Source organism: Colius striatus, chromosome 7, assembly GCF_028858725.1.
Source record: "Colius striatus isolate bColStr4 chromosome 7, bColStr4.1.hap1, whole genome shotgun sequence".
Classification (NCBI taxonomy): domain Eukaryota; kingdom Metazoa; phylum Chordata; class Aves; order Coliiformes; family Coliidae; genus Colius; species Colius striatus.
The window spans coordinates 10,268,484-10,293,501 of NC_084765.1; the positions used below are offsets into that span (position 1 = coordinate 10,268,484).

At 39.2% G+C, this 25,018-nt stretch overlaps 1 protein-coding gene across 2 annotated transcripts in view; it reads left to right on the forward strand.

Annotated features, from left to right (window-relative positions):
- GALNT18 (polypeptide N-acetylgalactosaminyltransferase 18) overlaps positions 1 to 25,018 on the forward strand; it is a 224,753-nt gene that overhangs the window by 152,540 nt on the left and 47,195 nt on the right. For both annotated transcript variants that reach the window (XM_062000181.1, XM_062000180.1), the window contains exons 5-7: positions 4,541 to 4,724; positions 5,630 to 5,827; positions 7,939 to 8,053. In XM_062000181.1, coding sequence (XP_061856165.1) covers positions 4,541 to 4,724; positions 5,630 to 5,827; positions 7,939 to 8,053 — 497 coding nt within the window. The remainder of the gene's footprint in view (positions 1 to 4,540; positions 4,725 to 5,629; positions 5,828 to 7,938; positions 8,054 to 25,018) is intronic.

Genomic DNA, 25,018 nt, shown 5'->3' on the forward strand with positions numbered 1-25,018 from the left:
GCTCAAAGAGGAGACAGAATTGTGGTCCAGATTGCCCCTCTGAGTCAGGACTGGCCACACACATAAGCCAAGCAAGCTGCAGTATTGCACGGAGAGCAGTTGTATCGCCAGGACTTCTCTCAAGTCACCATTCTCTCAGATCCAGAAAGTTAAGTGACTTGTGAAGAGATTTTCATGAGCTAAATGATCCCTTAATATACCATATCTGTAGCTGTGAGACCGCTGACGTCTTCTGATTCCTTTTGCTCCCTGCCTCCATCCTGCCCTGCTCTGCTCCTTCCTAAGAAGGCAAAGTTGCATGGATTCTTGAGCACTGCTTTGTCACCATGAATAGGGAAAGTTGACAAACCAAATCTTTGTGAAATTGTTGAAAACGAACCTCTTAGAAGTATTAGAACTTAATTATGGCAAATTAATTATGTTTTCTATACTAATGAGGAGAGTTATGCTATGCTCTCCAGACATCTGTACCATACAGACATGGTGGTAGAGTGCAGCATTTATAAGTGCCAGATTGACAGCATTTTACCATTCCATACATGGCTGCTCTTTCTCTCCAATTGCAGATATTCATTCAGCTTAGTCAAATTGAGTTCTTATTTGAGAGATTCTGCACTGAAAGACAAACACATCTATCTTTATGAGCGTGTTTGTTTCCATAATTAGAAACTGAATCAACTGTGTATTGAAGATGACATATTTTCTCCCTATGGTGGCATAAAGCAGTGAAGCACAGTAATTATTGAAAAAGAGTGTTTATTATTCAGACAATGTAGCTGAGGTGGAAAAAAACCTCAGATCATGGGTTAAAAATCTACTGCTGAAGACCATTTGTGGCATCACAAAGTGTATGGTCAATTCTAGGGAGAGAGCCCTATCTTTCAGTCTTTCATCTTTTTGGGCAGGGTGCTCTAAAACTGTCAAAGACAATTGGACTCATATTTCTTATGTAAAGGAAAACGTGGAATGCATAAAAAACCCTGACTTAAGTGTCCTGCTAGGGCAACTTTAATGTTCTTTTAAAATAGTGACTTTTTCAGTTTCATTTACATGTCTGCTGGGTTGGGTGGCTGAGTGAAAGAGATACCTTTTTTTAGTAGGCTTATCGTTTCTTCTGGGACAGTCTGCCCAGTAGGCTCCATAAGACAGAGGATGCATGCACGTAATGCTCTGCTCAGCACCCCACCTTTGCAAAGCAAGGCTAATCTGTTTTAAATAGCAAATACCAGAAAATACCTGACTGCTAAACATTGTTTTGTCTTCTGTGGACATGCTACAAAGTCACTGCATGTGGGCCAATATTGAAGATTAGGTACAATACAGCACTTTGCCTACTGAGGCTGAATCTGAAGTTTGGGGGAAGGATTCCTCCATACTAACTGACCTCCAGTGGGCCCCTGAGACTCTCTCAGGCCATTTACTTCATTTGAAAAAAGCTGCAGTGTAACCAGAAAATTAGAAGTGTTTGCTGCCCAGTAACTGTCACAGCTATGATGTGCAGCTGAACTCATGCTGGTGACCAGCCAAGATTTGGGTTCTGTTCCATTTCTACCTATTTCTGCACTACACCAAGCTATGAAAAACATTTTGTGTTTATTTGAAGTGAGTCCACATTAGGAAAAGTAGATGACAGGAGTAAGAATAGCTCACTTGCTCAAAACAGTGATTGAGAGAACAATGACTCCATCAAGGGTACTGATTTTCAAGTCCTTGATTAGAGCCCGCTTTCCTTTTATATATTTTGTACTCAGTGGTGATGCTGCATTGTTGTGGCAAATAAAGCTTCCTGGTATCGCAAAGCTACAAACAGCCACTTGCACTGAGAATAAAGCTGATCTTCACATTTTTATATTCACCTTCCACAATGTTCCATTTTGGGAATAGAACTATTTACCCAATTTTTAGGTGGGCACAATTTCAGTTGCATAAGTGTCTTCTTTTGCATTTCAAGTGCTGTTAGGTAATGACTGTTTTGATAGTTTTGTGCTTACTACAAGTCTCTGTGTGTTAGGGGATGAATAGTAGGAACTGTGGCTGTGCATAAATGTGATGGAAAACCCAAGTATGATTTTTTTGTCTTGATAAAGGAAATGAAATGTATTGATCAATACACAGCAAACCTAATTCAAAGTGGAGTAGTGCTCTATGATATGTGCCTCATATTGTCTATTCAAGGTCATGCAATGACAATTTGAATAGATACTGTCCATATAATGTGGAAAATTCTGGGAATATATTGAGTCCATTCCTAAAATACAGCTGCAGTTTATGTACTGTGGTGGACATGATCATCAGGTTATTTCTGTTTAATTATTTTCAGTACTTTTCTCTGGTATTTTGTCACTTCCATGCAGAGAGTTAATTTACACAAAGGTCTGTGGCATGCACAGCCCTGCAATGCCTGTGGAACCCAGTGCAAGAGTATCATGCCTGGTGGCTATCTGAGAGTCTTTTAAAAAAGAGCTGAATATAAGGAGTCTCTGTACTTGACCATCTCACCCTTTCCTCCATATCCTCAGAGAAGTGGATTTACTAAAGTCATGTGGGTTGTAGCACACTTCATGTAGAGCACTTCTTGTGAAACAGCTCTTAAGAGAGGATACATCCACCTCCTTTCCAAGGATGAATATTTAATGTGACTAATTGCTGTGGTTTAACACAGTCACTTGCTCAGTGCCCCTCCCCAGTGGAACAGGGGAGAGGGTTAAAAGAGTAAAATTCATGAGTTCAGATAAAGACAGTGAAGACAGAAAAGGAAGATAATAACAATATTCAAAATAAGTGATGCACAATACAGTTGCTCACCACCTGATGAGTGATACCCAGCCAATCCCCAAGACACAGTGTCCATCAGCCAACTCCCACTGGTTTATACACTGGGCATGACATCATATGGAATGGAATAGCACTTTGTGTCAGCTGTCCTGGCTGTGTCTCCTCCCAGCTTCTCATGCACTCCCAGCCTCCTCTGGCAGGGCAGCGTGAGAAGCTGAAATGTCTCTGACTTAGTATAAACATTACTTAGCAACAACTAAAGCACTTGTGTTATCAACATTATTCTCATCCTAAATCCAAAACACAGCCCCATACCAGCAACTAGGAAGAAAATTAACTTTATTCGAGCTAAAAACAGGTCCCTAATGAGGTGTGCTTGCTTTTAATATTCTGTTGCATTAATCATTCTAATGTGTGCATTGCCCAGTTCTGTTTGATGTGACCAGTTCCCAGAGTAGTTGGCTTATGTTGAGAAGCTACCTGGGGTCAATGCACATTGATGTGCCCCTTATGCATAGCTAAGGGCAGTTTGCACTGCTTAATGCCAGCAAAACAACAGAAGAGAAAGTCTCATTGGTTCAGTTGAAAAGCAGTTTGAGCCAGCCAACACGACAGTTGTCCTCCCACACCGCTGAACTACTGAGTGCTGCTCCTCCGGCTGCTGGGCTCTGGTGTCATCCTTGTCTGGTCATCAGTGCCTTCAGCAAGTGCCTCAGGGCACTAGGGACTGGCCAAATTCAGAGACAAAGAAAACTAGTGCTTTGGTTGAGAGATTAAAGTTTAAATAGACTGAAAAAAAGAAATAAGTGTGATGATCCTATTTTGCAGATGGGGAATTGATTACAATGAAGTGACTTGCTTAAGGTTTCACAGGAAGGACTAGGCAGCATTGAGCTTTTAATGCAGATTTGATGATACCCAGTTTAGCATCCTAGCCACAGGAGTATTACTATGCATCACAGCAAAGACATTTCTGGTTTCGTGGAGAGATTTGGAAGAAAGAGAATTTAGTAACACTAAGGGAATTCTGAGTGATACCATAACATAAATAGAACATAGCAATGCTAATAAGGAAAATTGATGAGCAATGTTTTCAGTTAATAGTGAACAGCATATTTCAGCTCTACATATTGGATTTTTTCATGCAATGGCCTTTAAAGCAGAGATATGATAGCTGTTGATTTAAAAATTATCCCATTTTAGTTAGGAATGATTCTTCTCTAGTATTTTTACTGGTCTTTGTTCTGCTGAGAAAAGAGCAGCAATCATGGAACTTTTTAGTAGAGACAGAAAAGAGATGTTAAAGTTTAGAAAGGAAAATGGAAAAAGAGTAAATAATCCATTTTATTTATACTTTTATTTTCTTGAAGTATTGGTAAGGAAAGCTCATTGGCGATTCTTGGGAAAATTTTTCCAGAGATGTAAGGTAGTTATCTTGTTTGTTACTACAGTAACACAACATGCACTTATGTAGCTATGGTACCTTAGGACTGAGTGCTTTATTTTGTGACACATTAAACAGTGGCAGGATTGTGATGTCAGTCACTTAGGCTGAATAGTTATACCTGGAATTTTTATTGCTATATAATTTTTTGTCTTACTTTTTGTTTGCTTCCTTTTAGACTTTACTGTTTGACAATTCTTAGTGGTTAAATCAAAAGGCAGTATTTCCACATGTGAAGGCTCCTGTTTTACTGAAAGAACAGATTTTTACATCTTGTTGAGCTCATACCTCTTGTTAACATCCAATTTTTGGTTTCCACAGAAGAGCTCAAGGAGAAACTGAAGAAATACGTTGATGAAGTCAATGCCCATAAGCCTGGTTTCATCAAAGTCGTTCGACACAGTAAACAAGAGGGACTGATTCGATCTCGAGTTAGTGGATGGAGAGTAGCCACAGCACCAGTAGTTGCTCTCTTTGATGCCCATGTGGAATTCAATGTGGGATGGTATGTGTCTCCATGAATTTCTCTGAGCAAGGGTCTTTTCCCAGGCATTGTGTACGAATTACTGCATGGCGTTTCTCTTGAATATAGAGGGTGAGTTAGCATTCTGGTCTTTTTAATGAAGATTCAGACACAATCATGGACACAAGCATGAAAAATGTATTCGTTCTATGTAATATAATCTAGATCTACTTTTATAGTGTGAGTTATCTGCTGGTGTAATTCCAATGTATTTAAACTGTTCTGGAAAACTAGACATTAAAAACTTCCTCTGATAATGTAGTCCTTTGCCTTTAAGGGCCAATTTATCTTAACTGAAAATACGTTGTTTATTTTATGTTCTACAGTATAAAAAAAGGAGTGACATTTTGGAACCAAGGTTGCTGCTGTGTGCAAAAGTAGCGCATAACTAAATCCATGCGTTTTAACTTGTTCAGTCTGGATTTAATATCTCTGTTGCTTCTTGGGTGAAAAATATGGTAAAAAGGCAGGAGCTTCTGTCCTTAGGATAGATCTATTATTAACTTTGATCTTGATATCCTCAATAATATTGTGAGCCTGCAGTTATCCTTTTGTGGTAGCAAGGGTGTAAATGTTCTGTGATATGCAGATACACCATCAGGTTATGTCAAGGTTAATAATGGGATATCCTAGATAAAATATTGCAGTGTGCTATTTTTAGGCAGGTCTTGCTCTGTCAAAACTCCATCTCAAAATAAAGGGAGCTCTGAATGGGTAACAGATGTAAACATTGCCCCTTCTGAAATATTTGACTTAACCTGCTGTTTATTTGGGGAGTTGCACTAGATGACCTTTAAATGTCCCTTACAAACCAAACTGTTCTATGATTTCCATCAGTGTTAGGCTTCTACTCACATACATTTAACTTTTTTTTTTCTTTATTTTAGGGCTGAACCAGTGCTCACTAGGATAAAAGAGAACAGAAAAAGAGTCATTTCTCCATCATTTGATAATATAAAGTATGACAATTTTGAAATAGAAGAGTATCCCCTCTCAGCACAGGGGTTTGACTGGGAGCTGTGGTGCCGATACCTGAACCCTCCTAAGTCATGGTGGAAGCTGGAGAACACAACTGCTCCAATAAGGTAACATGGAGCCGTACCTGGATTAGCACGTGGCTGGCAATGCTCATCTAGATATCACAAATGGTGAATGGTCTCAGCTATCTAATAGGTTTTACTCACTGTAATGTTAAATTAGTTAAATGTCCTTGAGACATCCTCCTCAGTTTTTGTCCTTGACCCCTACACAGTCAGCAAGAAAACTTAACAGCTTCAGTAGATGTTAAAATTGGTTTCCTTGTTTTTAGCATGGGGCAAAACACATAGCCAAGGTGAAGTAGTAGACCTGGATGCTTAGCAGCACTGCTTCCTTCAGCTGTCTTGGCTGCTCAAGTAGTGGTAATGGGCCACAAACAGAATTTTCTTTACAAATGGACTATATAAACAGAACTGATTGGACAGTTGTACTCTTCATAATACTATCACATAGCTTTACAGCTATGTTATGTCCTAGGAGTTAATGCTGCTCCACTGATGGTGTGTGAGCAAAGGCTGTATTATTAAATCCTTCCTTTGGTACAATGCAGCTCTGTATTTTCTTATCACGTCTACAGTATTGTTAGGCCAGTACAGAACAATACCCTTATCCTGCGGAGTGGAGTAGGTGCCTCTGAATCCCCTCAGAAACCCTGCTGAGGTTCCAGGCCTTTCTTCTAGCTATTCATTCACACCTAGGAGGTCACTGATGCCTGCGCTCCAGCTCTCTGTGGAAAGAAAGTGCAGAGACTGTTTTCACCAGCTGCAAAGCAAAACCTTAAATAGCTGTGGGGGTCATCACTACCAATCAGTTTCCATGCATCCAGTAGTTCTATCTTTTCAGGCAGACAGCCTTTTTTGAGAGTTGACAACTCAAACGCTCTGAACTGCACTGACCCACATGCTGGTTGTTAGAACAGGACCTAGAATTGGAAAGTAGGAGATAAAAATTCACAGGTTTGCCAGAGACATATGTAAAAAGGGGTGGTGATTTCCACAGCATTAGAAATGTTTATCACTTTTAATGAACTCAGTTAACATTATGAAAATGCTTTGAAATGTTCTAAGTCCTGGAGAGGCAAACCTTCTATAGTAATGGTGCTGACTTTTTAAATTAAAAATGTTTAAACTCAGAATAAAGAGCAAATCTACTTTTCCATTTTACTCAAAAAACTCTCTTCTATGTGAGGGCTGTAGAGTGAATGTCCTTTATGAATACTGGATGTTTAGCTTTTTTCTCTACCCTTTCCCTTTTATTCAGTGCAATACACTGCTGGGTAATTAAACAAAGCAAGCCACATGTATTGACTGATGCCTTCTGTCATGCTTCCAGTATGCTTCAAGAATTATAACAAAAGGAAGCAGAAAAATACTTTAAAAACATCACCAAAAGCAAGAGTACTTTGTCTTAAAAGCAACATAATTTTTGAAGTGATGTTAAGTGACTTAAGTGTAATTTCTTCATTAATAAATACATCAGAAACAGTCTTTCATTGTTATAAAGTGGGTAATGTAGTACTTCTAGTTAAAAGCATAAATGTATAGATTTCTGTAGAATTGTTCAATTTGTGATTAAGACATCCTATAATCTGTTTGAAAGTACGCATCTACACGTATTGCAGCTTGAATGTTCCCACTAAATGAAAGATGATTTCCTCTGTACTGCTAATTAATATCCTGTTGTTACCAGAGTTACCAGCATAATAATCAGAAAAGACATTTTTGTTTCTTGCAATTGTGGATTATAAGGTAGGAGAAAAATGAAAAAGGCTAAATTACTCTTGGTTCTCTTGCACTGTGTCTCGTAAAGGTAAAATTGTACTCTCTGGGCCTGAATATTACCTTGTTAAGACTGGTTCTTCATAGTAGAAGTTGGATAATCCAGGTTACAGCATAAATAGAGCTTACTGATTCAGTAAAGATATGTGACTTGTTTAAATTTGGCTCAGGGCAACAGATTAATCTTACAGTATGCTGGTAAGGGCTGACATTTCTTGGTTTTGTATTACAAAACCTTATCTGGACGTTCCTATTCAAGAAACAATCTCTTACCTGTCTTGACACACCATTGGACCAAGCAATAACAAATATAATCTCTTTCTGAAATAAAATTGTCCGTATTCTGACTGCTAATTTTGGTTGCTGCTTTATTCTTCCAGAAGTCCTGCGTTGATTGGATGCTTCATAGTTGATAGAGAGTATTTCCAAGAGATTGGCTTACTCGATGAAGGCATGGAAGTATATGGAGGAGAGAATGTGGAGCTTGGAATCAGGGTAAGGAACATAACCTACCAACACTGCTAACTTCCATTTAAAATACAGCTTGCTTCTTATTGCAGGGAAAAACTACTAAAAAATGTATGGATGATGGCATGCAAAGGAGATCCACAGCTCTGCAGTAGTATAAATTGTTGTACTGGGTGGGGGGGAAAGAGCAAAAGCTCCTATATATTTTTAAAGAACTTATCTGGGACAAGGATAGAAATACAGAATCTGATATTATTCTTCCTTATTATTCATGTAACAAGGATAGAGTTCTGCAGCGATGAAACTTAAAACTCCCTGTTTACCTGTGCTCCCTTACCTGATAAGGAGGATAGTTTCTCACAGGCTTCATGGGAAATGCCTTTCTAGATTATTTAGTTGATTATTTGGTTTATTTAAATTAGGAAAATCACTGCAGAGCAAACTGAAATATATAGGTATTGCTGCTGCTTTCCTTCTGGAAGGGAATTAAGATATTAAAGTGCATAAGTACACATTTTCTTCTTCTATCATACACTTCGTCTGCTGACTATATGCAGTATTTTGTGTGATTTGTGTGCTTCTTTATATCTCTGCACAGATACATACCATTCTGAAAACACAGTGCTGTTCTGTTTGAGAATTTTTCAGGTTTTTTATAGAAGAGAGGTTCTTAGCTAGGTATGTGGTACTGAAAAATGAGATAATGTGTTTTATAAAATTAAACTCTGAACTCTGCTATGAAATGTTAGTGGAAGCTTGTATGCTTTTGTAGTTGCCAGGATCAAAGCATAGTGTTCTATAATAGCAAAGAAAAAAAGAGAACTTTCTTTTAAAATATAGAATTCTCTGCTGAGACTCTGAGATATAACAAAAAGTTCTCATTTTTACTTCAGGGTGCCTGAAATTCGTTTTCTTCCACCTGTCATAGATGAGGCGTTATTGCAGGAAGACTGAAACAGGTCCCCTCTCAGTTACATTAGTTTTATGGAAAGGAAGAGAGAAATGCAAGACTGCCTCTTTTAATAACACCATTCTCATCACTGTGAGGGCCAGAGCGGCCTTTTGTTCCCAAAACCTGGTTTTGCAGCTCAGTGTTGCGATGAGTTGAAATTAGGGCTGCTTTGATTGTTCTGTTCTTTTTTCAACTGACAAAACTATTGTCTTCTTGTGAGCGTGAGGAGTTTCACCTAGTTTCACATCATGAGATATATGCTGTCCAGTCTGCTATACTCAGCCTTGCAGAAGTTGATTGGGAAGAGTACTTTGATAGATGAGACCAGAGGAACACAAATCTCTGCCTAATTGAAATTTTGGAGTAGACTGGATCACTGGAATAAGGCCGAACACTGCTCTGATTTCCTTGTGGCTTTTTGTCTGTCTCCAGGGAAGCAGTGCCTGACCTACATGAAACACTTTCATCTGTAACAGTTTGTAGCGTGCAAGGTATCATAATGTATGCCACCTCATCTAACTTTATCCTGACTTGGATCTGTGTTCCTGGCTATACCAAAACAAATTACTGAGCTGTAATGAACAGATTTTTCAGCAGTTTATTACCAACTCTTCTCACAGTTCTCAGCATATCCCAGATAATACTAGGCTGAATATAAAATGTGCTGTGCAATATTAGAGCATCTGAGAAGCATGATACTATTTCTGCAGATGTTAGGCTTGAAAACCAAACTTTCCCTCAGCCACCTGCTTCTGGTGCACCTCTGGGGCCATACACCTCATCTTGGCAAAATACAGGTGTCTGCTTCAAATGTGCTCTCGAACGAAGGTGGGCAGCTGTGTAACTCAGGTATATCCTACGCACTTGTCCCTAGGGCTGCAGCTCCCAGCAGGTGCCTTTTATACCCTTTAGATAGGGCTATATGGAAAGCCATAGTTGGCAGGTGATTTCAGGTCAGATGGTCTGTCTCTGCTGCTGAACTACATTTTTGTCTCTGCAGCACCAAACTGCAGAAATTTCTGCATCTCTAGATTACTTCTGTTGCTTTCAACTGCAAGGCCTGTGATGCATCACTTAATTGTTCTACAAAAAGTGCATTGGAATTACAGGATTAGTGCAATAATGTTTCCATTTTAGATCTGCTCTCCAGTCCATGACTACAAGTTGCTCACTATGCTTCATCTTTTGTTGCCATTTTTCTTTACTAAGAAGTATCATCTAGTGTTCTGTATTATCATGTAGGAGTGGAGAGGTAGATACCATGTGCCCAAACTGGCTTCATATCCAGGCTAGCCAAGAGGCCAGATGTTGTGTATCACGTTCTCTGATAGGATGGAGTTGATTTCTAATGAAATTACCTTAATTTTTTTTCATACCTTGAATTTATAAGCAAATTTCACACAGCCTTTTCCCATTCTTTGCAGTGTGTAGACACTGGAAGTCAGTTCTTTCATTGAGAAATTTTATGCATAAACATGTAAGTGCAAACATCTACAGGAACAGGAGGAGTTATTTTCAACTACAGAAATAGCTGCAAGAGTTAGGATCATCTCAGCTACCTTTTTATCATAAACACGTCATGTAGAGCATGGGCCCGTGTCTTCCTTTTACTAATTTTATTCCAGATGATATGAAACTAGTGTGAGCCAAACTCATATGCAGACCAGCTGCAGCATTGTGGAATGACAGAACTGGGTAAATCACTATCTCTTTGCCTATACACAGAGTCAAGGCCTTATTCTCCGCTTGCTTTGTTAGCAGCTGCGTCTTCAGTGATGTGAGATAAGATTTAATCTCCCAGCTGAGATGCTTCTGAGAGGCAAAGTCTACCTATTTAGGATTTCTTTTCGTTAGAATGGAGAAACCATTACTGTGTCTTCTAAAATCTTAAAGTGGTTTGTTTTGAACTAAATCAATAGGTTTTTCACTGTGCAGGGACAGGAATTAGACCCTGACAAAAAGGAGACTTATCTCAGTATCCTCTCCCAAGAATTCGCTTTTGACCTCATGATCTGCACAAATATGTAGTTATTTATGTTACATGTGTGCTGGAAAATCCTCAGCTATTGGAAATTGTATCTGAAGCATCTATTGTTGGTGAACTGTAAGAAGCCACAGAAAACAGCTCTTTGATTAGAGGATTACTCTCTTGACTGATTAATTGGTTTCTCTGCTCAGCTCTATTCATCTCTACTTTGGTGTATTATTTTAGCTTCTAAGATTTTTAACATTGTCTGTGGCATTAATAACATTTATAAAATATTAAAAAATATTATTAAATAAGTATTAATAGGCTTGTGTGGCCTTGAGCTAGAAGCTGACAGATCAGTGCACAATATGAATGCATTTTGAATCTTAGAAGCAATGCTGTATTTTCTCCTCAAGCAAATATTTTCTTGCAAAGCTATTTATTTGCCCCATAAGAAAACAGACAGGCTGGCTGATGCAAGACTTGACATCATCCTTCTTGAGCAGCTCAGTCACTTTATCTAAGATTTTTGAAAGATTCATTTACTGTGCCTCAGAATCATATTCTTAAATTCATGTTACGATGAGTAATGCTGCTTTTTGGTTCATATTCAATCATTCCCAATTGAATGGACTTAAGTGTGCTTTTAGGGGACCGGATTGCATTTAGAGGGCAAACTGGAATCACATCACTTGTCCCAGAGACCAAAGAGGAGCTCTTGGTAACTGCATTATATCAGAAACAAAATGTGAGTGTAAGGCTAGTTATTTGGACTCTGCTTCTGGGTTGTGCTTGCATGAGCAATAGTTGTACTTACAGAAGCCCCTAGACACCCACTGTAATCAATTAGATGCTACATTAGATTGTTCAAGTTTTCAATAGGCTTCTCAAAGGCCTATTCAAATTCCTACTGAAGTCAGCAGATGATTTTCAACAAGAAGCAAGCCCATAGCAATCGTTTTGTCTTTTAAAGCAGCCTATGTGTTTGGTAAAGCTTCCGAGTATCTGTTACAGCAATGTTGTTTGTACCACTTTTAGGGATGTCTGAACAAATATTCAGTGATTTGCCTCAGGTCACGGACCAAGTCATCATCAGAGTCAAGGGAATGTAAGCCTAGACTTTGACTTAAAAGTAATTATGTCTGTCATCAGGACTTTGTGCTTACAGATGAATTCATGTTCTCAGGGATATAATAGCCCTGTTAAGTGGAGAAGAGGAAAATTTTTTAGGAGGTAATAGCTCTTTAAGGGGAAAGGAATGCATCTTAATCCTGCTAAATGATACATCAACACTTTGCATCAGCTGACCTGGGAGGAAAACTGCATTTATAGTTCAGACTGAGCATGGCCCACTACTTTTATACAATATATTGCCATACCAAAATTAGCTGTATTTGCAATAAAATAGCATTGCAGTAAATATATCTGCTTCATTTCTTGTTAATCTGGCTGTTAATTTGTCTATAGAATGTAGTTGAAGCTGATGTATTTTTCTGTTGGTGGAGAACTAGAGCAGTGCAGTTTACAAGCAAAGCTGCAGAAATAAGTTATTTGACCAGAAAACAGTCCCAATGTTCTTTGTGTTATTGTCTGTATGATGAAGTCCCTCTGTTGCAAGCAGATTTGAAGTCTGTTGTGCCTCTCATAGATGTATTTTTTCTTATATTCCAAAGATGACTTGCTTTTATGTGTTTGTTTTGAGGTGGACTTTTGAGGGGGCTGGGTTTTTTTGAAGGTACTTTGGCTCAATTTTTTTCTTCTTTTTAAGCTCTCCCTGCTTCAACTTCTGGGATCATGATTCTCCATTGCTGACAAGCTAACAGAGTCTCTCCCATCTGATGCATAGAAGCCTATTGCTGGCTTACATGTCTGGTTACTTCCAGTCCAAAGTGTCTGTATATCAATTGTTTCTCACCTCAGATCTCTTTTTATAATGTGCCTGTGGTAATCGTGTGCAAGTGCAGATACTTACATTTGCCCCCAGATCTCCATATTTATCTGAAAACAGTTTGGGCTTTTTTCTCTTTCCCTAGAAGTTTCCAGCAATTTTACCTGTCAGTGTTTATAATACAGGCCATGAATTATATGAAATCGTGACTATATTAGATGTCTGGTTTTATTAAGGAAAGACTTTGCACAGTGTACAAGCTATGGTGTAGTTTCACAGCACATAGCTTAAACAGCTATGCTGGCTGACATTTTTGTGTCCTTCTTGCCATCCTCCTGTTGTCACTGTTGCAGCACACCAGTGCTTTGGCTCTGCCAGCATAGCTGTCTGAAAGGCTGCCTCATACCCACTGTGACTGAACACCTCTAGTTCAGAAGTAAACTTTAACATCATAACGGGGGTTTTTTTTAAACTGCAGGGTTAATTGTCATGTTAATCGGTTTGTGATTTACCATGCAACATGTTGTGTTAGGAAAATTGAGAGGCTGATGTGCCAAGAGATAGAAATGACTGAGGGAAGAAAGAAAGTGAGAGGATTTTTCACTAAGCTACTTTATTCTCACAGAGAGCGAGCAGTGGGATGTGTCATGCATGCAGTGTCCCTTTTTGTCCTTGCTGCCGGGTCCCCTTTAATGGTACTCCACTGAGCAATGTAGATCTTCCCTAAATTCCCTTCAGGAAAATGAATCTAGTTGTCCCCCATTCTTGCACTTAGAGCTGCGATCACTTGCTGTGGTCTTAAAGCCAAGTTTTTTACTTAATAAGTAGGCCATAGCTCTTCCCACCAGGGAATGATATGCTGTACGGAAAAAAATCCTTGGTGTATGGTCACAAGTGCTGTTCAACAGTATTAGATTGATGATGTGTGAAGGGGAAGAGCTGAGAAGTACAAGAATAAGAATATCCTTAGTTGCTTATTTTAGATGACATTTAAAGAGTGCTTTTTGAGATAGTGATTTCTCTTTACGTTAAAACTTTAGAGATGTATGGGGTTTTTTTTCATTTTGTGGATTAAGAAGGGATTGTTTCTAGATTGAACTCTGCAAGAAAAATTTGCTAAGATTGACCAAATGTTACTTCTTACAAGAGGTATCCAATGCTTTTTATAGCCCACAATTTTGCATAGAGAAAAGTAATTCCTTTGTGTTGCAAGAATGACATAAGTACTTACCTAACACCCTGTGTAACAACAAGTGGCTTCTCAGTGTGGCCAGGATTGCTGCTGAGGTTAATTTTGGTTTGGAAAGTGCCTCTCTGTGTTAACAGTCTGAATCCCAAGATGACACAGACTAAAATTCTGAATTTATAGGGTTGTAATTCAAACAGGAAAAAAACCCAGCCTCTACTGAGAATAAACTAAGGAATTGTCATACTTCTAAACAGGAATCAGTCATATCAAAAGAAACTGGCTTTATGTGGCCTGTTCTGGTTTTGTGTCAAACCTGCTGTGGAAGAATTGGGTTTTTTCCCCAGTTTTGCCCATGAATGTCTCAGCAGGTAACCTGCAGCTACAGCATGTTTAATTATACATACAGGCAACGTTAACAATGAATCATTTTTGTGATTTTGCTCTTTCTGGGGAGAGAACGTTTTATCAGCTGCTCCCACAGGAAAGCAAATGATTGATCCAGCACCAGCTAACATGTGGTATCACTAGAGCCTACAAGAAAAGAGGACAAGGCACCTGGAGATTTCTTACAGGTGTGTTTTACCATTTGTGCCTATGTGGTTGCACATTAGCAACTGGGAAGTACAGGCATCTTGATGTTTTATGATAGGAAATTTGTTGTTTGTATTGATATGGAAAGAAATAAAACAGTTCAAGACAATGTGCACATACAAGTCAGTGGACTCAAGCGAGATGCAAATTAATTGGTGCACTATTATTAAATAGTCTTATGTTGAATACCTTTCAGCAGTTTTAAATCACAGCATGCTGACAATGCCATTGCAGCTGTGAAGATTCCATATTTGTTTTAACATGATACTGAGGTGAGATCTCTCTAGAATTTAATTTCATGGGAGTTTTTAGTACTGAAAGACTAATTTAGTAATCTAAGATTAGAGGAAGGACCAGTGTGTGAGAACAATGGATTGTTGTGGTGTAACAGAATTGAATAGATGACTGGGATGTATTCACCAGGATGAATCCAGCATTTGGGTCAAAATCTGCAAAGTCACAGCACCTTGTGTCATGAGTCAAGCAAGTGTGGCAGAAGACCAGCTTGGCTGAACAGGGGATTCCTTATGGAGTTCAACAGTAGGAAGAAATTGTATGATCTCTGGAAGCAAGGTCAGGCTTCACAGGAAGATCACAGAGCTGTGGTGCATATATGCAGGAAGAAGACATGAAAGACTAAAGCTCAACTAGAGTTGAAACTGGCCAGTGTTGTGTCAAGATAACAAGAAGAGCTTTTGTAAGTACATTGACAGCAAAAGGAGGTCTGAAGAGAATGTTAGGGAAAGCAGAGGCTTTCCAGACTTTTTTTTTTGCCTTTGATCATAGAATCATAGAACGGTAGTGTTGGAAGGGACCTTTAGAGATCATCTAGTCCAACTCCCCTTGGGCTACTTGGTCCCTTGAGTCAGAGGACCATGGGTGTGGGAGTAATGACTTTCCATTTATGGACACTGTAATTGTAAAGGAGCAGCTGTATCAGCTCAATGTTTGCAAGTCCTTGGGGTCTGATGGGATTCATTCCATAGCACTGAGAGAGTTAGTGAAGTGAATGTTAGGGCAGGACCCCTCTCAATCATCTACCAAAGGTCTTGGGAATCTGAAGAGGTCCCTGCTGACTGGAAACTGGCCAATGTTATTCCAGTGTACAACAAGGATATGAGGGAAGACCCAGGGAATGTCAGAACTCTTAGTCTAACCTCAGTTCCTGGAAAAATTACAGATAAGATTATAGTGGTGACTGCTGAAAGGCATTTAAAGAACAATGCAATTATCAGACACAGACAATGTGGATTCACAAATGGCAAGTCCCCTTTGACTAGTTTGATATCCTTCTATGATAGTTACCCACCTTGAGGATGAAGGGAAAGTGATGGATGCAGTTTTTCTGGGGTTTAGTAAAACATTTGATATTGTCCCTCATTGCATCCGTCTAGACAAATTGTCCAACTATGGAATGAGCATATTCATGGTAGACTAGGTGATGAACTGGCTGAAGGGCAGAGCTCAAAGAGTTGTAGTGGGTTGGGTTACATCTAACTGGCGACTGACTATTCCCCAGTGGTGTCTCCAGAAGAGTTCAGTTCTAGGGACAGTTCTGTTCAATATATTTATCAACAATCTGGATGAAGGAGTCAAATGCACCATTAGCCAGTTTGCTGATGATAACAAACTGAGAGATGCTGTTGACTCTCTTGAGGGACAAGGTGTCTGGCAGAGGTATCTATATATGCTGGAGCATTGGGCGATGACTAAGGGGATGAAATGTAACAAGTTTACTTCAGCACCGGATCCTGAAGCCACTATGGAGTAACCTTGGGCACAAGTATAAACTGGGAGAGGGGTGGCTGGAGAGCAGCCCTGCAGAAAGGGGTCTGAGGGTGCTGGTCAGCAGCAGGCTCAGTGTGAGTCAGGAGTGTGAGCCCTGGCAGCCAAGAGGGCAACCCATGGCATGGGGTGCATCAAACACAAACACAGGGCAACCAGACAGGCAAAAGAGGGGTCACCCGCTGTGCTCAACACTGGTGCAGCCTCATCTCCAGCACTGTGTGCACTTCTGGGCCACACAAATTGCGGAGGTGAAGGTCCTTGAATGTGTCCAGAGGAGAGTAACAAAGCTGGTGGAAGGGCAGGAAGGGATGTCCTATGTGAGGAGTAGCTGAGGACTTTGGATTTGTCTAGTTTGGAGGAAAGCAGGCTGAGAGGTGACCTCATTGCTCTCTACAGCTTCCTGAGGAGGGGATGTGGAAGGGGGGATGCTGGTCTCTTTTCCCTGTGTCCAGTGATAGGACATGCAGGAATGGTTCAAAGCTGCATCAGGGGAGATTAGGAAGTAGGAAGCATTTCTTTACCAAGAGAAGGTCAAATACTGCAACAGGCTTCCTAGAGAGGTGGTTGGTGCCCCAGGCCTGTCAGTGCTTAAGAGGCATTTGGATAATGCCCTTAATACCGTGCTTTAGCCTTTGGTTAGCCCTGAAGTGGTCAAGCAGTTGAACTAGATGATTGCTGTAGATCCCTTCCAACTGAAAACACTCTGTTCTAGAGTTTTCTTAGCTGAATATTCTGGTACTGACCAAGTCTTTAGGATTAGTGCAAGATTAACAAGACTGATCAAGCTAATTACGGCTGTGCTAAGGGAGAAAAAGGTAAAAACATAGAAAATGAGCAGTAGAGGAAGTTACTCCATGAACACTAAACCAGTGGTGATCTGGTTATTCAGCTTGCTACCTGTTTGCCTTCTAAGACCACAAGTGATTTATTTTGCTTCCTATTCATGGCTTAAACTTTGCAATGCAGTGATTTGTGTCAGTTATTTGCTGTGCCTAGCAGTAAGAAAGACACATTTGAAAGAGAACTGAATGAAGCCATATGCCTTCACTGACCCTTGAAGCATGTTATCTCCTGGTAACACAAGGCATAGAGTAGTTCCTGCTATTGTAAGCCAGCAACATAACATAAGTATTTTAACAATACTTTGTACAAGTTGTACAGCTCATGAAGAGATGTGCAAAATTAATCCCTGCAGAACAAAACAATTTTGAAAGTACATAATGAAGCAATTAGCTAAAAGAGGAAGAAAACTACTGTCAATTTAATATGGGAAGAATCTTTACATGTATTACTTTCTCAATGAGTGTTTTATATAGGGACAATTAATATAAAATGAGGCCTATGAGGCAATTAGTGATGACTTCAAAAGTAAGATTCAAAGGATAATTTAAATTTTAAATACTGAGAGCAGCTCTAGTTATATTAAAGCCTTTTATTTTCTTAAGTCTTTTAGGTTGTGGAGGAGTGTTCCTTACAGACTGATGTTAAGATAATCAGCTTGGTCATGGAGAAAAGTTATTCTTGCACACAGATAAATTTACCTGAAAATGTGACAGGATTGTATGATGACAAGTAGAATGGTCTTCAGAAACCTCACAGGGCTCCAGCAAAAGAGATTAAGTAATTTTAAAAGTCTCTCTCTCCATTCTCTGATTTCTCTATGCGTGAGCTGTGACTATAGGCAGTCATCTCTTGAAACTGAGTTACATAGTTTTCCACTTGGCAGGAGTACACACCAATGACATCATTGCCTTTTCCAGCCCCTTCAGCATAGAGAAGCAAGGAGTAAGCCAGAATCAATGCTTCAGTAAGCAGTGAATTTTCTTTCTCTTCTTGTCCACCTATATTCTTATTTTTCTAATCCAGAGTTTATGTGACTCAGGCCAGGACTCTGTTTCATTCTATTATTTGGGCAGACTCCTTCAGTGAGAGGAAGCTATTTGAGACTAGTGGAGTAAACAAAGTTATGCATGGCTTCCTGCTGAATTTTGGGGAAATTAACCATATCTATCAATACCTCTTGTCAAAACTGCAATTATTTGGTGAAAATTATCTGACTTCCATGGAGATATGACCTAAATAAAGATTAACGTATTTCATCCAGTGAGTATAGTTTCCAGGTTTACAGAGACAGAGGCTCAAATGTATGTGACAGTCCAAAAACTTGCTCTCATTGCTATCGGAAACATCAACATTTATTTCAGTGATCTTGTTGTCTGGCCATCCTCTGTCCTTTCTGCAGTCACCTGCCAAGATACCAAAACAAAAATGCAGACCCAAAATGATCACTTATGGAACTGAATAAAAATAGTTTATTCATACTACTTGCCTGTAAACCATCAAGCTCATTATTGGGTATCAGTAAACAATACATGGTAATGACAAAGGTTAACAAGATTCACAAATATTTTTTGCATTAAATTATTCCCCAAAATACATTTTATAGATACTGGTGACAATTTGTTTGTATTTGTAGTAGTAATTAATTCACACTGACTATTTACTTTCTTATCTTCAGGGTATCTTTAATGAGTTCTTCTATTTTTATCGTTTGCAGACTTCACAGAAGCTAGAAATTGCTTCATCTTTTTGAGAAATCACTTAATAATTAAAAAGTTTTGTTTGCAATCTAAATGGAATGATGGTTTCAAACAAGGTCACATCAGTTCTTGGAGAAACTGCATGGTCTGTGTAAATTTAATGAATGCAGTACATGCTAATAAATTCCTCAGCTTCATGTAGGGTTATTTTTTTATTAGATTAAGCCTCCATAACATGAAAAGAACACTCAGTGATTAAAGAGATAAAAAGAAACACTTTAATGAAGAAGTGTTATGTCATTTCATAATGAAGTATAAATTAAATATTTGAGAGACATCAGCTTCAGAGTGGTAATTGTTTTGATTAAATATGCAAATTCAAATATGTTTAAATACAATTTTAAAGGATTTACTAAAGGATGTGAGTTTAAAAATAAAACTAACTAGAAATGGAGACCCTTTTTTTAGTGAAACATTTTCCAGATGTGAATGGAATTTACTTTAAAAAAATATGCCCAGATTGATTTATACACTTCTAAGGATGTGAGTCACCTGTCTCTGCTGCACACTGAAAGCTGTGCAGGTGCCGTCACTACTGCCCTTGTTTTGAGGGGATGACACCACAGCAGTGTTAGGGCTTATGCCTTTGCACAATACTTAAGGAAGCTGCTCTGTTACTGTTTCTGTAGCTGCCTCATTTGTGCCATCCCATTGGACTTGCCCAAGTGCTTTGGTGCTTTCCTCTTTTCTCTTTGCAGTTGTATGTATCCTTTGCTTTCATGCTTCTTCCAACGTGATGAACATATTTACTAGTTGCTCTATGAGACTACTTTAACCTTGCTGAACATAAAGTTGTAAAGATGTAGGGCCACAATTACAGCTTAAGTGTGAATGTACTTTCAGAGAATTAACAGTAAGAAGTGCTTAGAACTTGGACAAATTCTCCACATAAGTCCCAACAATGGAAGACTGAAAAAGGAGATTCCCCCTCCTCCCTGTTGCTTTTTTTTTTTTCACTGTAGTAGATTCTCTGTATTCATTTAATGTTCCTGTGATCTCCCTCTTGCTTTTCTTAGTTTTAGGTCATAGACTTTGCTAATTTTAGTCTTTCAGCTGTATAAGTGTTAGAAGTCACTCTGGCATTGCAACTGTCCCTTTATCTTGAATGTTTTAATCAATTTTATTACCTTTTGCTAGTGATGAAGGAACCCTTTCAAGAAGAGGAAGCCCTCTAAGCCCCTTCTGGGGCTATACTAAATATATGAACCTCCTCAGAAAATTCATAGAATCATAGAATGGTAGGGGTTGGAAGGGACCTTTAGAGATCATCTAGTCCAACTCCCCTGCAGAAGCAGGGTCACCTAGATCAGGTCACATAGGAACATGTCCAGGCGGGTCTTGAAGACCTCCAAGGAAGGAGACTCCACAACCCCTCTGGGCAGCCTGTGCCAGGGCTCCCTCACCTGAACAGTCAAATAGTTTTTTCTTATATTTAAGTGGAACTTTTTGTGTTCCAGCTTCATCCCATTACCCCTTGTCCTGTTACTAGCTACTATAGAAAAGGGATGTCCCAACCTCCTAACACACCCACCCTTTAGATATTTATAAATGTTAATAAGATCTCCCCTCAATCTCCTCTTCTCCAGACTAAACAGTCTCAGTTCCCACAGTCTTTCCTCGTATGAAAGATGTTCCATACCCTTGATCATCTTGGTGGCCCTGCTCTGGACTCTCTCCAGCACTTCCCTGTCTCTCTTGAGCTGGGAAGCCCAGAACTGGACACTGTACTCCAGATGAGGCCTCACCAGGGCGGAGTAGAGGGGGAGAAGAACCTCCATCGACCTGATGGCCACACTCTTCTTGATGCACCCCAGGATGCCATTGGCCTTCTTGGCCACGAGGCAAGAATATGAGCCTTCTTGGCTCATATTTAGTCTATTATCAATCAGGATTCCCAGGTCTCTCTCTGCAGAGCTACTCTTCAGCAGTTTGACCCCCAGCCTGTACTGGTGCGTGGGGTTGTTCCTTCCCAGATGCAGGACTCTGCACTTTTCCTTGTTGAACCTCATGAGGTTCCTCTCTGTCCAACTCTCAAGCCGGTCAAGATCCCACTGAATGGCAGCACAGCCTCTGGGGAATCAGCCAGTCCTCCCAGTTTGGTGCCATCAGGGAACTTGCTGAGGGTACACTCTGTCCCCTCATCCAGGTCATTGATGAAGATGTTGAACAAGACTGGCCCTTTATTCAAGAATAAAGAGTCCTTTCTAAGGTCTTCTTGGAAGAAAAACACTGAAATGGATTCATAGAACTCTTTGGATGGCAAACTTCAGTGAGGGTGTTCTCTCTGTAACTGTTTTTCTGTAAAGTAAACCAGTAGGATGAGAACCTCAAGAAATACCTCCAAAGAAAAGGAAACTTTCTGCATCTCTGGGGTTCCAGCAATCATGCTAAGTACTCCCAAAGATACACAGTCTCTCACATGTGAAAATTTTCTAAAATCTTTGCCATAAGGCAAAGCCTGAGACCCATTTGGTATAGTTATTTTTGACAGGTGTGTCTGTGTTTTTAGAGACTTGGCAGGAAACTGAGACTATTGCAAACAATTTCCATCTCTTGCTACCATAGGTAAAACACCTTCATGGGGAACAGGAAGAGGTGCTATGTATTTCCTTTTAACCACAGTTTAGGAAATTCATCAAGTTTCTTCCTTGACATTTGTACAAGCTGGTTTGTCATTAAATATTACTGATTGCAGTGACAGCATGCTTAGAGATACAGGATTTTACTTGAAACCATTCCATGTGTTTAAAAAAAGTCTTTGAAGCTCTTTTATCTTTAGAGTTCTTGCTAAAATCACGGGTGATAATTTGGAAAAGCCTCAGTGGTTTTAAAACTTTGCATTTATTTATAGACATCACATAAAATAACAGTGCTGGAAAACTAGAAAGGTACTCTTACAGTTTGGATGAAGCCTGAATAAAGATTACTGGTGACAGCAAAAACAATAGCTGTGAAAGTCAAAGGGGTGATGTGTGAAGTTGTGAGGAACTGACTCCCAATTGCTATTCCCGTTTCTTAACTATACATTCTCTTGTCTCCAGGAATGTTATTAGATGATGAACAGAGCACTCCAAAAGACTTTGCAACCTTCCTCTGAGTTGAATCTTTAAGCAAATATTTCTTAGGATTAAAATATTAATTAAAAAACCCTAAAAATTGCCTTTGACCAAAAGGTATTAGTTCAGAGTAATTAATGCACTTTTGATGTGAGATGTTTACCTTTTTAAAATGGGTCCAAAAACTATCCAACCATCTGCAGTGGCTCCAACACAATGGTTGGAGTACCACAGATTTGTTTACTTAAGTAAAGGGGATGGAGAGTGGCCAGATTCAAGTGGAAAGTTGAAGTGGGAGAATGAAACAAACCTGACACCAGTTAATCATGTTTGTTTAGTATTCATATATCCTGTTCAGTATAGCGTTTAATATTTAGTGTGTGACTAGCAAAGCCATTCATTCCTTGGCTGGAGACTTTGTATGTTTTGGTGAGCTGGGAATCCAGAATCCCCTGATATTTCATGCCATTTGAAAATCCCACTTTAATACCTACCATTTTCTTTCCTTGCAACTTGCCTCTCCCTACATGCAATGAAATATTTGGAGAAAAGAGCTTTCTTACCATACTATAATCCCACTGGCAAAGAACACTAGTGGGAGAGAAAGGAACTGAGGCTGGTCCTCGTGACCAACTGAGCATGTCAGGATGGTGCTTTCTGCCATTATAAAGTATTGTATCTGCCGTCCTTCAGTGAGTGTTCTGTGAGGCTTTGTAGTCTACACGTAGGGAGTGCTACTTGCTTAGTGCTCTAACTGCAAGCTCTGCACACACTCTTAACTTATGACTCCTGTAACTTCAAATCACATGTGTTTCTCATGTTTTCCTCTTAAGAAAGTAATTAATTAAAGGACTTTTATTTGTCTTGATATATGGCAGCTATTAACATATCTCTCTAGCCTTGTTTTGATGCATGCTAATCATATTTTCATGGATTGCAGGGCATTTTTGCTTAGAAATAATAGGATTTTGTTTTGAAGCAGTTCAATACAACCCAATCATTCTGTCCACATCTGTATGGACAGCTTCCTCTTAGTGTTATGTTTTTAAGTGGATCCATAGTTCTTGTAGAGTAATTAATTAGTCTTTGGAAACAGAACAAAGACTGACAGTGTCTGAGTGAAAGGAGTGGCCATCAGATTTGATTAATTGGTGTTTATTCAGGTAGTGTGGGTAATTGTTATTTACAAACTATATTATAGACTTTGTTACTTCAAGGTGTTTTTTTTGCAAAAACATATGACTTCATTATAAAGTCAAATTAGATTTTACTGATTACTGAATCAGTACTAAAATTATAGGTGAGTCTGCTCTTCAGATTTTCAGATCCTAGAAATGTACTTGGAAATTCAGGTTATTAGAGACTGTGAACTTTTGGCTCAGCTTGTTGTCAAGGTGGCATTCAAATTTAACTGAAAATCCCACAAAAGATTTGGTGTTGACACGTTGGACTTGGATCAAGGCCATCCCTAGTTAAAATGAGCAAAGACGAGGCAGAGTAGGCAGCGCATGTGGAAAGTGATTTGTCTTCTCCTAGGCTAAGTTATAACCATCTCTACATCTTCCTTGTCTTTAATGATACTAATTTAAACAGTGTACAGTGAGTAACTGAAACAATTTATAGCTGGGTGTCAATGCTCTCCTGAGAAATGGCTTGGACTGAAGGCAGGTATTGTGTGAGCAAAGCCTGATGACACTTCATGTTTAATCTGTGTTAGGAAATGTAACTGAACCATTTGGAACTAAAGGTTTGACAAACTATTGTTTTTTGTTAGATTGTTAAACTGAATTAACCACTTTATGTATTTAGAAAGACAGGACATACATTTTGTTTCTAGATTGTTTGTTCTCGTGCCAGATCAATTGCTCATTTATTTTTAAATATTTATGATTCTTCCAGTTTTGCCCTGCTATTGGTAGTGTTCATGTTTATTTACTTTTACAGTTTTCCAAGTTCTGGACATGGACACATGCTGAAGTCTTTTCAGCTCCCTTCTTAACTGTGCAGTAGGTTCACAGGATAGCTCATCAGAGAGCTCTGAAAACCAAGGCTCTATCTCTTCTCCCAGCATATGCTGAATGCAATTAGGCACCAGTTCAGAATAGGCTTTGTAAACATTCTGAATCCATGCCACATTTTCTGGTCTCAGGAGCTGCCAAATGCCTAAATGTTGTATTCAAGCCAGATGTCTAAATATATAAAAAGAATGACCGAACAAAGTGCCTCCTTAGCAGAGCATATGCATATAGGATGGATGGACCTAAGGGGTCTGAGATCAGCACCAGAACATGGTGTTCTGCCAGCCTACATTCCTGGCCAGGAGGAAGAAGACCAGAATATACTCTCTCCTGGATGAGCTGTACGAAGAAAGAGTTCCTTTACTCTCAGTTTTGCTCTCTTGATATGGAATACCAGACTTCAGGAATCTCTGCTAGCAGTATCATAAGGCAAAGTCTGTCACTTCTCAGTGAGTACACCTGCCTCTGGGTCACTGAAATACTTGTTCAGCAGGGTCAAACAGTTCAAGCACTTCTGGATTTTCACCTGGATAACATCCTTAGGCATGGGCTGCCTTAATCCTAGTAGGAAGTTTACCTAGTACACAGGAAAAAAAGAGCTGTTATGTAAACTAATTCACGTGTTAAATATTGAATAAAATATATTTCATGTAATTTAATATGCTAATTTATTTTTTACTTAAATGACTGTTAAGGCTGCCAAAGTGATTTTCTTTTTTGTTGAAAGCAGAAAGTAAATCAGAAATTAATGCAATACTTATAATTAACATTATGGACATTTGCTCAGCTGCAGTTGTGGGCAAAACTGAAAGACATTTGAGCAGGTACAGTAACCTGTATTATAAATGTATTGTAGTTTTTACATATATATATGTCAGATAATGTGTGTTGAAGTTGTTCGTAGAACATTTTCATTAGGGAGTGTTAGTCTTTGTCTCTCC